The sequence below is a fragment of the Phoca vitulina genome, unplaced genomic scaffold, assembly GCF_004348235.1.
Source record: "Phoca vitulina isolate PV1807 unplaced genomic scaffold, GSC_HSeal_1.0 scaffold19, whole genome shotgun sequence".
In the NCBI taxonomy this organism is placed as follows: Eukaryota; Metazoa; Chordata; class Mammalia; order Carnivora; family Phocidae; genus Phoca; species Phoca vitulina.
The window spans coordinates 24,116,399-24,132,347 of NW_022589722.1; the positions used below are offsets into that span (position 1 = coordinate 24,116,399).

Sequence of the window (15,949 nt, forward strand, 5' to 3'; positions counted from 1 at the left end):
GTCCTTTTCCACATGTGTGCAATTATCTCATCAGGGGCAATTTCTTGACATGAACTTGGACATCAAAAGTGTTCTCTGCTGCCCTTGACCCCCATCCCTGCCTTTGACTTACTGAGCCATGGACTGTCTCCCAGGCCCAGCTTCCTCCTGTCCCTCTGTGCTACAGGCTCCCAGTAAGTCTTGCGGCCAAACCTGGACAAGGAATGACAGGTCGGGGGGATATCAGGCATGTTTGGAAAGCCCCCTCTGAAGCCCCACTTGCAGCTGGAGTATCATAGGCCAGAGCCTAAGCAGTCCTAAGATTCAGGGGTGCTCCGGGGCGCCTGGGTGGCTCGGTTGGTTGGGCGACTGCCTTCGGCTCGGGTCATGACCTGATCCTGGAGTCCCGGGATCGAGTCCCACATCGGGCTCTCTGCTCGGCGGGGAGTCTGCTTCTCCCTCTGACCCTCCCCCTCTCATGCTCTCTCTCTATCTCATTCTCTCTCTCAAATAAATAAATAAAATTTTTAAAAAAAGATTCAGAGGTGCTCCTTCTGCCAGGCCAGTACCTAGTCACGAGAAAAAAATGAGAAATCTCAGAAAATTATGAAAGGGAGGGACTTCAGAGATGATTCATCCCAGACACACACCCTGCCTACTACCTGCCGTGTCCTACCCGGTCCAGATGACTCAACCACATACCCCACGTGGGCCAGGATTTTTGTCTGTCTTGTTCCAATGCCAAGCACAGCACATGGCACATAGTGAATGTACATACATCTACTGACTGGATGGATGGATGGATGGATGGAAGGTTTACTCCAACTATACAGCCCAAATGGGCTCAAGGCAGGTTCTGCCCCTTACTCACTCTGTTAAGACCCTCTCTCTCCAGGTCTCAGTTATCACACATGTAAATGAGGTCATTGAATTAGACCATTCCTAAGCTCTTTCCAGCTCTCTTGCCCTCAAGTCAGCTATGTCCAACAGGTGAGGAATTCTGAGCTTGTGGGCAACAGAAAGCATCACCTACATGGATTTACTACAGTTGGATTCAAGTGCCAGACCTTTCCTACCTCTCCCCCAAGGGGTGGGCAAGCTATTAAACTTCTTTCTAAATGTTTGAAAGTGATGCTTGCGTAAGTTCAGAGTGGGAATGAAGTCAGACAGCGCAGAGCTTGAATCTGAGCTTGCCTCTTCCTGGCTGTGTGACCTTGAGCAAGTAACTTAACCTCTCTGAACTCAGTTTCCACATCTATAAAACAGGGATAGTAATACACTTTGTTGGGTTGTGGAAAAGATTAAATGAAAGTATGTGCAAGCACTTAGCATAGTGCCTGGCATGTAGTGAGCACTCCATAAATGGTGGTGGTGGAGGCTGTCTAAAGACCTCCCAGACCCCATGTCTGCAGACTGCTGTGTGTTGTTCCATAGCCAACTATGGACCTCCATGCAGTTCACATGGAGGAAGCAGACACCAATGTCAGGGAAAAGGGCTGACCTCAGGCCAGAAAGAGCCTCAGGAAGAGGCCTTTAAAGGAAGCCCTTCCCATCTTCATCTTTCTTCTTACCTGAAATTCAGGCACAATGGCTGGAAATCAGGCAGCCATTTTGGGCCATGAGGAGATCTTGAGGATAGAAGCAAAAAGTTAGAGGGAGCCTGGATCCCTGATTCCCAGGCTTCTATGAGAACAGTCCTATATTACCTACCTCAGGCTTCTTTCTCATAAGAGATAAATATACCTCTAATTTCTTTAAACCACTGTTATTTGGGCTTTCTGTGTCATATAAAGAAACCTAATTTTATCTGTCCCCATTTTGCAGATAAAAAAAAAAAAAAGAGGCTCAGATTAGAGAAATTTACACAACTAGCCAGTGCTGATTTGGGGTTTGAATCCAGGTCTCCACAGTTCCCCTCTAATTAAATCTCCCAAACCCATTGCCACCCACAATGAGAGGGTCTCTCCCTCCCAGACTACCTGCATACAAGCTGTTAGACATGGCCAGGGCTGGAAGAGCAGAGGGAAAGGAGCTGTGATCACAGAAGGCTTCACAGAGAATGTGGCATTTGAGTTGAGTCTTAAAGAATGAGTTAGTCATAATAACTGAACCATTTAACCAGCCCTTCAGACAGAATGGGAAGCCCCAGATGCCAGCTTGTAGCCCCAGGCAAGGTCCATCCATTGGGCCTGGCTGCAGCATTAGGGCATGTTTCAGGGGTCCCCAAGACCATCCTCAGGTTCGGTGATTCACCTGGAGGACTCACAGAACTTAGCACATAGTCTTACCTACAGCTCTGATCTATGACAGCAAAGGGGTACAAAGCAAACCCAGAGAAAGTGCCTGGAGTGAGGTCCGCAGGAAACCAGGTGTGAGTGCCCAAGAGTCCTCTCCCACTGGGGCCACCCAGGAGGCACTAAATCCTCCAGTAGCAAAGTGTGCAAACGCATGTGAGGTGCTGTCAACCCAGGAAGCTCAATAGAGACTCGGCACCCAGAGTTTTTATTGGGGGCCAGGCATGTAGGCACCCTCTGCCCAGCATATACCAAACTTGCAGACGCCCAAAACAAAAGTAGGTGTTCAGCATAACCCACAGTATTTGTACAGTTTAGGCTCAGTGAGCCACTCTCATCAGGGAATAGCAGGAACCCTCCAGAAACCCAAGTTCCCAGACACCAGCCAAAAGCCAAACCTGCAAGCAGGCCTTGTAAAGGATAACAGTCCCAATCCTGATGTGTTAACTTTTCTGCATGGGGAATGACACCTTCCTCCCCATTTCTGTTTTTGAAGTGATCCAGGAAATGGGTTTTTGTGCCTCAGACCCAGATGTGTAGAGAAAAATCTAGTTTACTATGGAGACCATTTCAACAAGTTTCCTAGAGAATGACCTTGAGTTAGGCACGGGCCCAAGGGCAACAGGGGGGCTGGTTCCAAGAGTCCTGAGAGCACAAGACTGGCAGGTCTGGCCCTGAGCTGGCCACTAACTCAAGTTCCAACTTTGTCAAGCATGTCCCAGAAATGAGCCTCGGTTTCCACTTCAATGAAAGGAAGGCGTTGGATTTCACCTGTATCGGTGAGCTTTCGCTGCGTAACAAACCACCCCAAAAGTTGGTGGCTCAAAACAGCAAACATTTGTTATTTCTCACAGTGCTATGGGACAGCCATGAGGGTGGGACTCCACTTAGTGGTCCTTCTCCCACTGTTGCCCAGGCTCACTCATGAGGCTGCAACCAGGTGGCAGTCAGGACGGCTGGGCCTTTCTCCACGTGGCCTCCCATTCCCCAGCAGGCTAGCCCAGGCTAGTTCCCATGGAAGCTGGGCAGGCAGGTGGCCAGAGAGAGACACAGCCCAGCCCAGATTCAAGGGGCAGAGAAATAGAGTCCACCTCTTGATGGGCAGAGTGGCAGGGTAGCCTTGCAAAGGGGGGTGCACACAGGGAAGGGTGGAAAATGTAGCCAGCTTTGGCATCAACCACACTATCCCTATGTTCCTTTCCTTCCTTCCTTCCTTCCTTCCTTCCTTCCTTCCTTCCTTCATTGCTCTTACCAGACATGGAGACACAGAGGTGACCTTGTCCTCATGGGGCCCCCTACAGCGTGGTAGGGAAACAGATGAAGAAATCAATGGGTGCCAGAAAAAGTTACACCGAGTGAGCATTTATTTTATAGATATTTCTTTACACAAGACTTTTTTCCACAAAGAAATTGGATCAGCCTGCCAGAAAAGGCACAAGGGAGAAAATTGGGATCCAGAAAGAAAATCAAAACCAAAAGGGAAAGGAGATAGTGCTCATTGAGGACCCACTATCCCAAGCATCCTACGCACATTCTCTCCCACCATCTTTTCTGTAACCCTGAGGTGAGCATTATCATTCCCTTTTATAGGTAAGTAAACTGTGGCTCATTGCAGATAAGTGGCCTTGCCCGAGTTCTCACAGGTCCCGAGTGGCAGAGCGGAGAGTCACACAGCTGAGTCTGGTCCCGAAGTCCATATGCTACAGTAGGGCAGCTGTAAAGGAGCCTCAGATTTGACTCTGAGTTTCCTAGCAGCCTGAGGGAAAAGAGAAACTAAACATATGATTGCCAATTGGTCACTAGATAGGAAAAAGCCAGACATGTCATGGAGGGAAAGCAAAGCCTTTCCTAGCACTGAATCCCTTTTCATTTTCCCAAGGGAGAGTAGACAAAAGAGAGCTTGTAGGGTAGAATCTTTGGGGCCCAGCTGTCCAAAGGTGACACTTCAGCTTATATCTGGGGAGGTTGCTAAGTAAAGTCCCACTGTCCCCTGGAGAAGACTGTGGCCCCCAGCAGCCATCATTCACTGTGTGCGCATGCGCGCGCGCGCGCGTGTGTGTGTGTGTGTGTGTGTGTGTGTCTGTGTGTGTGTGTCTGTGTGTGTCTGTGTCTGTGTGTGTGTGTGTGTGTCTGTCTCACTTTCTCTTTTTATCCCCCAACCCCTCCCTTTGCCTCTGTTGTCTCTAAATCTCCCTTGCCCGCACCCAAAAATGCAAAGAGTCCCTGCGACACGAAACTGCTGGTTTTAGGAAGTGCCGCTGTGTCGAGAGCCTGCACACCAGATCCCAGCAGACAGACTGACTTCCTCCCCACACGGGGCTGGGCGGGGCCCCCCGGAAGCGGCCTGCTGTAGCCGAGGTGACACATCTCTGCCCCGCCAGCTCCAGCAGCAGCTGGGTCAGGAGGAACGGCGGTACAGGCCACCCTTCCCCAGGGCCTCAGAATGGACCTGTGCCACCCAGGTAAGCACCTGGGGCCAACCTCTCTGGGCCTCAGTTTCCTCTTCTGTAAGATGGGGACAATAGTGCCTGCTTTCGCAGGATCCTGGAAGGAATCGATTAATAAATAGATGTAAGACAGGTGGGAAACGCAGAAGGAAGCAACAAATGTTTATGAGCTCAGGCTGGGTGCCAAGCTGTGCTCCAGGAGCTGGGAGTCCAGTGAACAAAGCAGGCCCTGTCCCTTCCCGCCTGAGCTCACGCTCCAGATGGGGAGACAGACAGTAAAGGTATTAATGTAATATGTCAGGAGGTGACAAGCAGGAGGAAGAATAGCCAAGTAGGTAAGGATGATGGGAGAAGGTGGTCGAGAAGGGCTCAGGAAGAGACACCATTTGGGCAGAGGCCTGGAGGAGGGAGGGAGTGATCCATATGGGTTTCTGGGGAAGGAATATTCCCGGGGGAAGGAACCGTCAGTGCAAGAAAGGTTGCTCGAGGTGAAGATGATGATGTTGGTGACAATGGCTGTCTGGGCAGCACAAGGGCCCTGAAGCTCCCGTTTGGCCTTTGGGGATGGGGGGATGAGGACTGCCTTTGGGGAGGCTGAGGCCACCACCTAGAGCACTGGTGGAGGGGGGCCAGGGAGGAGCAGCAGAGAACCAGGGCTGAGACCCTCCCCAGTGAGCAGGACCGTGTGTCCGGGGGGAAAGAGGAGAGGCACAGTTGGCACAGCTGGGAGGGGAGAGAACAGGATGGTGCTGCGTTTCTGCAAGGCACGGAGAAGAAGTGGGACAAAGCCTCTGTGCCCCATGCTCAGAATATCCCAGCATTGCCTGGAAGTCCAGAAGCCGAGCGCGGCCAGGAGCTGTCCAGGTCCCCAGGTTCAGGTGACATCCACCCTGTGAGCAACAGAACCCTTTCTTCAAACAAAACCTAACACGGAGCGGTCTGACCCCGCCCCCCAGGCCTCCCGGGCCCTGCGGGCTCTGGGGAACCCAGTCAGAGAACCACCCATCCCTCTCAACTGCCTTTCGGCTTTTGGTGGCAGGTGGCTCACAGACTGGGCGGGCTCCAGGAGCATGTCTTAGGTGGTGCCTAGAAGACAAGAGGGGACCCAGCGAGGAGCAGCGCCGGGCTCAAGGTCACTCAGCAGATACGAGGCGACAGGAGCGAGGGAGGTCATGTCCGCACACACTGCCTGGCTTCCCACCCTTCTTACCTTGTTCTTTCGGGGCTTCACAGACTGAGTCCTTCAGAACGGGGATGGTTGTCTCCACAATGAGGAAATGGAGGCTCCCAGAGGTGAACTAGAGGAGAAGGCTGACTTGCTTGACGTCAGAGGGCCAGAGCAGGGACAAGAGCCTGCAAAGAGAGCCACGGGTTAGCCTGGGCTGTGGGAGACGGGAGGCCAGAAGCTGGGGTGCTGCTCTGCTTTAGGCTGGCCCTGGGGAAAAGTGGACTGAGTAAAGTCAATGCAGGTGGTGTGTTGGGAGGTCTGAGATCTCCGTGGATTGGTCCATCCATCCATCCATTCATTCATTCATGCTATCAACAGTCCTCCTGTGTGCAGGTCCTGTGCTGGGCAGTGTTGGGGACAGCAGTGACCCCGCTGTGGGCCCAGCCGTGGGGGAGCTGCTGGTCCAGGATGTGGGGGAGGGGAAGACAGATCCTGCAGCACAATGACCCAGGGCCGATGAGGAAGCGACTCCTTCCACCTGGGAGGGGGAGAGCCAGGAAAACTTCCTGGAGGAGTCAGAGGGAGGGAAGGAAGGTCATCCTCCATTACCCAGAGTGGGTCTTAATCAAAGCTCCTCCACAGCCAGGTGACTTCCCCTCTCTGAGCTCAGATTCATCATCTGTCAGTGGGCACCATCCTCCCGGCCCGAGCTGGGAGAGTAAGTAGGGACTGGGAGTCAGCCCCACCTGGCTCAGGTCCCAGCTTGGCACCAACCCACCCTTGGCCGTGATGGGCCTTTTCCTTCTTTTTTTTTTTTTTTTTTTAAGATTTTATTTATTGAGCGAGATAGTGATAGAGAGAGAGCATGAGAGGGGGAGAGTCAGAGGGAGAAGCAGACTCCCCACTGAGCAGGGAGCCCGATGCGGGACTCGATCCCTGGACTCCAGGATCATGACCTGAGCCGAAGGCAGTCGCTTAAACAACTGAGCCACCCAGGCGCCCCGGGCCTTTTCCTTCTGTGGGCTCCGGCTCCCCATCTGCACTGTAGACAGGATGATGACCAAGGTCCCCCAGGACAGCCTCCCCTCCTGCCATGTGTTCTGCCCAGAAGCAGATCAGGCCCCTCCCCCAGGGCCTGCCGGGAAGGCTAGAGGTCCAGGCAGCAAAGCCCCTACGTGACCAAAGATAGCACCTTTGGGCTGGTGCAGGGAGGCTGGGCGTAGTCAAAAATAGACACAGCTTGGCTCTGGGGGTGGGGAGGAAGCCACACGACACCCACAGAGCCTCGGGGGCTGGGCTGGGGAGCAGCTCCGCCAGACACCCCCTCCTGCCCCCGTGCCCCTCATGCTGAGACTCTGAGGCACCTCTGCCCTCGGGGCCCCAGGATCGCACCCTCCTCCTGCCCTGGAAAGGGGAAGCAGGGCCAGCTGTTCTGGAAGCGGGGCTGCAAGCAGAACAATTTCTAAAAATACGATGGAAAAGAGGAAGGACAAAGGGGAAGTTGGGAGGAGCTGGGGAACGGGTCAGGGTGGGCACCAGGGCACCCCCAGCTGGCCTGGGCAGCCCCAGCCTGCAGCGTGGGGGGCGTCTGTCGTCCACGGGCAGCCGTCGTGAGGTGGGAAGCTCAGAGCCCAGGGAGGAGTCAACAGAGTTCATGGTGGTGGCTTTGGTCCTTCTCCTTTTATTATTTGTTTGTAGTTTTATGTCTATTGTTATCAAAATGCGCCTCCCATGAGCTGCTCCGGTGTTTGAAACTCCAGCATCACCAGGCTCTCACTCTGTGTCCTTGTCACCCTCCCCGAAACATCTGTGCCCTCAGCTCTGAAATGGGGAGAAGTCCCCGCTTTGAAACACGGAGGTCAAGGGTTGGAAGGTGGGGTGCTTCCCGTGATTGTCGGGACAGCACAGGGGTCAGAATCCTGTTGGGGTCAGAATCCTGCCAGAAGGGGACAGGGGACAGGGAGGATCCATGAGCATGCCTGTCAAACCCCAAAAGAAGCTCTGTGAAGAAAGAAGGCAAAACAGCCCCCTCCCCACCCCCACACCATCCCACTATCCCGAGAACACTCTTCACCCACACCTGCACCTCGGTCTCCCCAGCTCGAGGAAGTTGGCTTGGTTTTCTCTCTCACCCCCCAGAAAGGGAAAGAGGAACCGACTGTGGGCATCATTCCGCATCTGGCCTTCATTCTCAAACACATCGTCATGGTCAGCATTTCCATGTCAGGACCACCAGGGCTAGTGTCTGATGGGGCTTTGATGATTTGCATGAAAGTATCTGGCATCAGAAGATCCCCATCAGGGCGGTAGCCTCGGAGTCCTAGCTGGGCCTGGATGTCACCACTCTCCAGCTGTGTGACCTCGGGCAGGTCACTGGACCTCTCTGAGCCTCGGGTGCCTCACGTATAGAATGAGATCAGACAGACCTTCCTCCGGAGCTGTCATCGGGATCCAAAGGGATAGAGGACGGCGAGAGCCCGGAGCCCACAGGGCCTGGCACATAGTAGGGGCCCCAGCAGCGTGCTGCCCCCAACAGATAGCTTAGCTTGTTTATTGAGCAGATCCCGGAACCACTGCGGAGACAGGAGGGACGTGAGGGAGAGGCCCAGACACCGCACCGGAGGGCACCTGAGAGGGGAGAGGATCAGTGGGAGCTACCAGGCCGAGGGGAGAAGGAAAGGCATTACAGACGTGGGGAGGGCCCACGTGGGAGCAAGCGGAGGACGTCCAGGAGGCCGAGGGCCGGGGCAAGGACATTGCGGCGTGCGCTGAGGATGGCGCTGTGCCTGCGGGACTGGTGGGCCCCGGGCAGATTTGGGGTCTTATCCCCAGGACACAGGGACGCCGTGGGAGACTGGATTGGAGGTGCCGAGGGGAGGCAGGGAGACACAGGGATGCCCTGCAGTCATCCAGGGCAGAGCCTGTGGTCTGCGTGGGGGTGGGGCGGGGCCGTGGGAACAAAGGGGATGGGCAGGGCGGGGGGGGGGGGGAGACTTGAGGGAGAGAGAGCAAGAGAGCACTGTGTGTCACGTGTCTGCTGGGATCCTGGCCACTTCCAGGAGCTGTAAGGATTAAAAGGCACAAGTTATACAGAGCTACTGGCATAAAGTAGGGGTTTTTGAGCTGAAGGTTAATGGGCCTCTTGCTTTGTCCCCTGGTATAAGGGCCGCCTCCCCCCTCCTCTCTGGAAGCCAGGCTCTCTAGGCCTGCCGAGCTCAGAGTTGCAGGGACAGAAAGGAAAATTCCCAAATGGGGGTCACCAGGAGGCGGGTACACGGAGTCACTCCTCCTTGTGCCTGGATCTGTGTCGGTGACCTGTTGGGGACAGAGCACCACTAACGGTCATTGGCTTAGGGTGTGTACTGCATCCGGGTGGATGGTGCCTGGTCCAAGCAGGATGTCGGCTCCAAGCTGGTATGTCTGCTGCACCTTCAAGAAGCTGTGCCTTCGCTCCATCGGGCTGGCAGCCTCTGGGGGCGAAGTGCCTGAGAGGACCAGCAGGGCCAGGGCCGTATTCTCCTCCCACACCGGCTTCTCTGTAAATAGGGTCCCTTGAGGGCCGCCTGGGTGGCTCAGTCGTTAAGCGCCTGCCTTCGGCTCAGGTCATGATCCCAGGGTCCTGGGATCGAGCCTCGCATCGGGCTCCCTGCTTTGCGGGAGGCCTGCTTCTCCCTCTCCCACTCCCCCTGCTTGTGTTCCCTCTCTCGCTGTGTCTCTCTGTGTCAAGTAAATAAATAAAATCTTTTTTAAAAAAGTTCTCTCTGTTTGCCAAACTATGGAAAGAGCCCAGATGTCCATTCGCAGATGAATAGATAAAGAAGATGTGGTATATATATGTACAATGGAATATTACTCAGCCATCAAAAAAATGAAACCTTGCCATTTGCAATGATGTGGATGGAACTAGAAGGTATTATGCTAAGTGAAATAACTCAATCAGAGAAAGACAATTATATGATTTCACTCATATGTGGAATTTGAGAAACAAAACAGAGGAACATAGAGGAAGGGAGGGAAAAATAAAACAAGACGAAATCAGAGAGGGAGACAAACCATAAGAGACTCTTAACCATAGGAAACAAACTGAGGATTGCTGAAGGGGAGGGGGTTGGGAGTTGGGGTAACTGGGTGATGGGCATTAAGGAGGGCATGTGATGTAATGAGCACTGGGTGCTATATACAACTGATGAATCACTGAACTCTACCTCTGAAACTAATAATACACGGTACGTTAACTAAATGAATTTGAATAAAACTTAAAAAATATTCTCTCTGCTTTCATTTGAGAGGGATAATGTCTGTCCTTAAAAAACCTTAAAGAAATGTGAGCAGGTATTCCGTAAAGCTAGGACTTAAAGGGTCGGGGAGTGTATGGACAGGCAGACAGGCATGCCAGGGTGGAGGATCTGCATGAGCAAACGTGTGGAAATAAGACAGAGACAGTTTGGGGACAGTGAGGAGCTGGTAAGGGGACTGTCAGGCTCTTAATGAGAATAGTGGGGAATAAGGCTGGCTGGGAAGGCCAGGATCAGGATGAGAACTTTTCTCTCTAAGTAGTAGGGAGTCCTTGGGGATTTTGACCGGGTGAGCGTTGTGGATGGAACAGGATGCATGATGGGTTAGAGGTGGGTCGCTGACCCCAGTGTGGCACCTTGCACAGAATACCAGCACACACATGTCTCCCTTCATTCATTCCCAGGTGATGAGGAGGGAACCCAGGCTTTGTAGCCAGCCCAATCCAAGTCCCACTCTGGCTCAGCGGCTTGTCCCTGTGCAACCCTGAGCAGGTCACCTCGTCTCTCGGAGCCTCAGTGTCTAGAGCAGGGACTGTGAATTGTCCCCCAAAACCCAATCTCCCCATCTTACATAATAAGGGTATGAGGACCACCATACTAAAGGCTCATTTCCCAGCTTCCCTTGCAGCTAGGTGTGGTCATGTGACTACTTCTGGCCAATGCCATGTGAGACAAAATGATACACCACTTCCTGGTTATGCAAATAAGTAAGTGGATAAATGATAAACACGGGATCCAGGGAAAGAGTAAATGAAAGTTCCAAGGAAGGACAAACGCCTCCAGCAAGTATTCTGAGTACCTGCTATGCGTCGGGTTCTTTCTAGGGGCTGAGCAGTGAGCAAAATTGTTGATGTGTCTGCTCTCATGGTGCTGGGAGTATAATGAGTAGAACAGAAAAGATGCAAATAAACAAAATGGTTTCAAGGAGTCTGTACCGAAAGGGTACAAAGCTGGGTAGGAAGGGAAGGTAGAGGAAGGGCCTGCTTTAGAGAAGGTAGTCAGGGAAGGCCTCCTGGAGGAGGTGACATCTGGACCAAAGCCTGAGTGATGAGGGCAAGCAAGCCATGGGTTTCTGGAAGGAAGAGGGCCCTGGCGGAAGCAAGAGCTAGCCTGTGTGGCTGGAGGGGAGTGATGGAGGGGAGGGTGGTGAACGGGCCAGTGACCACTGGTTCTTCTCTCTCCAGACCCAGCAGAGCTGAGCAGCGGGGAGACAGAGGAGCTGCAGCGGATCAAGTGGCACCGGAAGCAGCTTCTGGAAGACATCCAGGTGTGTGCACACTCACACACTCACACTCACAAATGTGCGTGCGCATGTCTACATACACATTCATGCTGACACACCTTCCAAGCACACCCACCCGGAAGCAAGCACTCCTACACGCTCACACACCTCCCCACTCCTGACCGAGGCTGGTCGGACAGCAGGGCCAGGCTCCAGCCCACACGTGGCCTCGGCCCCGGCCCCCAGGAGTGGGGAGACCAGAATCCCAGGGGGACTCCCCACTGCCGGGCCCAGCTGCCAGGACCCGGAGAGAGCCAGGAGCGTGGGGGAGGGGAGGGGGCAATTGGCTAAGCACCTACTGTGTATAGAGCCCCACCCAGTGCTCTCTACACTTCACAGCACGGCAGGCTCTACTCCCATCCGTGTGGCCCCCATCAGGCCTCACCTCCACGCTGGGCCTCAGTTTCAGCCCCTCTAAAACTTAAACCATTTCGTCAAGATAACACCGGTATGTGCCCGGCACTCGCCAATGCACCAGTTGCTCAAACATTCACCCATGTGATTTTTAGCCCCCTGTGAGGCAGGCCCTGGTTCTGTTCCTGGAATGTGCCAGGCTCCGTCCTGCCCCTGGGCCTTTGCACTCACAGTTCCCATAGCCTGGGACTCTCCCAAGCTCTCCTCGTGGCACCTCATTCTCGTGACTTCACTGTCAGCTCGAATGCTGCCTCCTAGAGACTGCCCTGACCCTGACCGCCCGGCTGGGGTTGCGGGGACCCCACCCCCACCTCACACACATCTACCTAAGAAAGTTGAAGTTACAGAATCATTCACTCAGCAGGTATGTTCTCGAGACCTACCATGTGCCAGGCTCCTCCCGTACCATAACTCTGATCATTTTCCTTTTTTTTTTTAATTTGAGTAGCGTTGACACGCACTGTTCCATTAGTTTCGGGTGTATGACATGGCGATTGGACAAGCCTATCCCTTACGCCGTGCTCACCACAGTGTAGCTACTCAGATCATTTTCTGCACGGTCATTTCATTTGCCCATGGCCCCATGATCCCAACCCCACCCAACTGGGAGCTCCACAAAAGCTTAGGTTTCTCTTGCCCACCATCATACCCCAACTCAATAGTCAAAGCATAGTAAGTGCTCAATTAATAATGGCAAGTGAATCACGGGGAAGTCGCTCAGTGACTTGGCCAAGATCATCACATGGGCAGACGCTGACTGGGCTCAGGTCTAGTCTCCAGGCCCCCATGCTGCCCCTGGGTTCCCGGACAAGCCTGGGGAACCACGCTCATGCCACAGATTGCAGGGAAAGGTGAGGACGGGCTGGGCTGGGTTCTAGGGGCTCTTGCCAGGGACTCATGTTGCTGCTCCGCAAGGGGGTGCTGGACAAGCTGCCACTCTGCTATCTGCCCAGGGGTTGTGGTTGGCGTAATTAGGGGGTCCTCTTCCCCTGGGCACCTCCTGCAGGGTCAAGATGAAAAAGGCTGGAGGGGAGTGGGGAAAGCACAGACTTGAATCAGACCTTGGACATGGCACGTCACCTCTCTGCACCTCAGCATCCTCTTCTGTAAATTCCACTGGGATTACAAGGTCCCTGAGAAGAGGGCCTGCACTCTCTGGTACCCTGGTGTACCCATAACTCCTGGCCCATAGTGGGCACGGAGTCAAGGGCGAATGGCAGAGTCATTGGATGCGGGATGGAAGCCGGAGAGGAGTGTCTAAAAGGCAGGAGACACCACAGCCACAGAGGGGAGAAGGAAGGCTGGAAATAGAATGGGGGGAAGGGTGGGGACTTGGGGACTGCCTCCCCCAAGACAGGAGCCTTTGGGGAATTGGGTATCAACAGGCAATAGGTTGGCTTGGGATTGTGAGGATAAGAAATATCTGGGAAAGTGGTCTGTCAGGGGTAGGGGCACTCAGGGGCAGCTCCGTGGAGTCGGGGGTCACGCCCACGGGTGCAAGTGGGTGTGGGGGAGGGTGTTCGGGAATCTCTTTCTGTCCCACCCTCCGTCCCTGACTTTCCCGCCCTGTCGTGCCCCCTGCCACCCCACAGAAGCTGAAAGACGAGATCGCAGATGTGTTTGCCCAGATTGACTGCTTCGAGACCGCGGAGGAGAGGTGAGGGGCCGGGCCAGGGGACACTGAGAAGCTGCCATGGTGGCTTCCCAAAGATGTCACACCCCAGGAATGAGCATGAGGGAGCAAGGGGCCATGCATGGGGCTAGGGCCCTGGTGAAACCAGGGGTCGGCCTGGAGGAGGCGGCAGTGGAGGTGAGATAGGAACAGGGAGGACCCTAGACTCCCATCGCGTGGTCTGGTCTGGTCCTTACTTCCAACGGCCCCCTCTTTTGAGAGACACCCCACCCTCAACCCCTCCACCCAAAGTCTCTCCCAACCCACCCTGACCCAACCCCTGATCAGTTGCTGGCCACGAGCATCATGGGATGGGCCGGGAGAAGGGGAGTTCAGCCCCAAGGAGGAGGACCAGGAGCCAAGGGCCTCACAGGGACCAGAACCTGGCCGTGGCAAGGCCAAGGCTGGCCCACCTCACTCCACCCATAGTGTGTCATCCACACGCCCCTCCTGTGGGAAGACTCCCACTGGCTCTGTGACCTGGAGCTGGTCCCCTTCCCTCCCTGGGCCTCAGTTTCCCCACTTGTGGAGAATAAGAATCTTGGTTCAGGAGCTGCTGGGTGGCTCAGTCAGTTAAGCGTCTGCCTTCAGCTCAGGTCATGATCCCAGGGTCCAGGGATCGAGCCCCAGTTTGGGGTCCCGGCTCAGTGGGGAGTCTCCTTCTCCCTCTGCCTCTGCCCGCCCCCCCCCCACCGCGACTGCTCATGCTTTCTCTTGTTCTCTCTCTCTCTCAAAAAAAAAAAAAGAAAGAGAGAGAGAATGTTTGTCCCTACATAATCCCCTAAGGCCTCAGACACTGACTGCTACAACTTTGTCTCAGGAAATCAGCCCTGCCCCTGCCACCCCTTGGTCTCCGATCACCTTTCTAGCCCCACACACCAATCACACAGGCAAGCATGGACACACACGTGGCTGCCCTGGGTCTCCAGAGGCCTTGTTCCAGCTCCAACAATAACACACATTTACAGAGCACCTACCACCGAGCTATTTTGAACGCTTTCACCTCTCCACAATGCTGGGAGGCAGGTGATGGTGTCATCCCCATTTTACAGAGGAGAAAACTGAGTCCCAGAGAGATAAAGTGATTCACCTTATGTGGCTCAGCCAACAAAGTAGCGGAGTGGGATTTGCACCAGGAGTCCAGCTCCAGAGCCCGTGCCCTCACCCCCAGCCTCCCTGTTATCCTGCAGAGGCCCCTCTAAATGCTCTCCCTGGAGCAACTCTGGCCTCCCAAGGCCATGGCTCCAGAGCTGGTTAAAATGCTGGCGCCGGGCCCATTGGAAGAGTCTGATTTAGTAGCTCTGGGAGGGGCCCAGATCCTGCATTTCTCGTGCTCTCCCAGGTGCTTCCGATGCAGGGTGTGAGGACCCCACTTGGAGGCTCTTGGGGAATACTGGTTCTAGCTGAGCAAAGCATCCTTGGGGCTTGGAGGGGGTGCCCTGGGGTCCTGGGGCAGTAGTCCAGCCTGACATCTTTGTGTCTACAGCCGGTTGGTGCAGAAGGAGAAGGAGCTATGCATCGGGCGTAAGAAGTTCAATATGGACCCCATGAAGGTAGGCAGTTGTGGGGGGCTCAGGTGGTCCTGGGGCCGGGGGAGCTATAGGCTGGACACCTTCACAATGGCCTCTTGTTCCCCTCAACTGACAACTACCCACCTTACAAATGAGGAAATTGAGGCCCAGCAGAGCTCAGTACCTGTCCAGTGTCCCACAGTCCGTCAGGGCTGAAGGGCTCTGTCACCCCATAGCATAGCATGAGGTGGGAGCCAGGAGGATGTGGGGACATTGCGTGAAGCCCACAGACTTGGAGTCCGCTGGCTGAGCGTCCGCTTCCTCCTTTGTGAGTAGGTCTTTGGACAGTGGGGCCCTTAGATCCTGGGGCTCAATCTCCAGAAGTGTCTTCCAGCCTCTCGGACAGGGGGAGCCAGTCTGGGGCCCCTGGCACGGAGCACCCAGGGCTTGCCCCTCCCCCACACCCCCTACACCCCCCCACCTCTCCCCCTGCCTCCGAGCAACCCCAGCCCCACCTCTCAGCCAGCTAGGTGGCAGCCGGTTCCCTTCCTGCTCGAACAAAGACGGGAGGAAGCCACAAGCTGACACACGGAGGTGGGGTCAGGGCAGCCAAGGGGTCCCTGGAAATTTACTGCCCTGGCTGAGAAGGCTGCCTCTTCCCCATCACAGTGTCACACACCCATTCGCCTTCCTTGGACCCCGGCCCCATCCACGCGGCACACACACACACACACACACAACGCATGCACACACACATGCACACTAACTCCTACTCCCACCAGAGCACCGGAGGACCTTCTGTCTGTCACTGAGAGCCTCCCTCCCACCTGCCCCCCATCTTCCAGCAACCTCTTCCCCAAGACAGACAGGGACATGAAGGAGCCCTC

At 54.8% G+C, this 15,949-nt stretch overlaps 1 protein-coding gene across 1 annotated transcript in view; it reads left to right on the forward strand.

Moving 5' to 3' along the window:
• Positions 1-4,576: 4,576 nt before the first annotated feature.
• CYTH4 (cytohesin 4) overlaps positions 4,577-15,949 on the forward strand; it is a 28,374-nt gene continuing 17,001 nt past the window's right edge. Inside the window, exons 1-4 of the mRNA XM_032416663.1 lie at positions 4,577-4,735; positions 11,368-11,450; positions 13,472-13,536; positions 15,038-15,104. Of these exons, the coding sequence (XP_032272554.1) occupies positions 4,717-4,735; positions 11,368-11,450; positions 13,472-13,536; positions 15,038-15,104 (234 nt within the window). The 5' untranslated portion in view covers positions 4,577-4,716. The remainder of the gene's footprint in view (positions 4,736-11,367; positions 11,451-13,471; positions 13,537-15,037; positions 15,105-15,949) is intronic.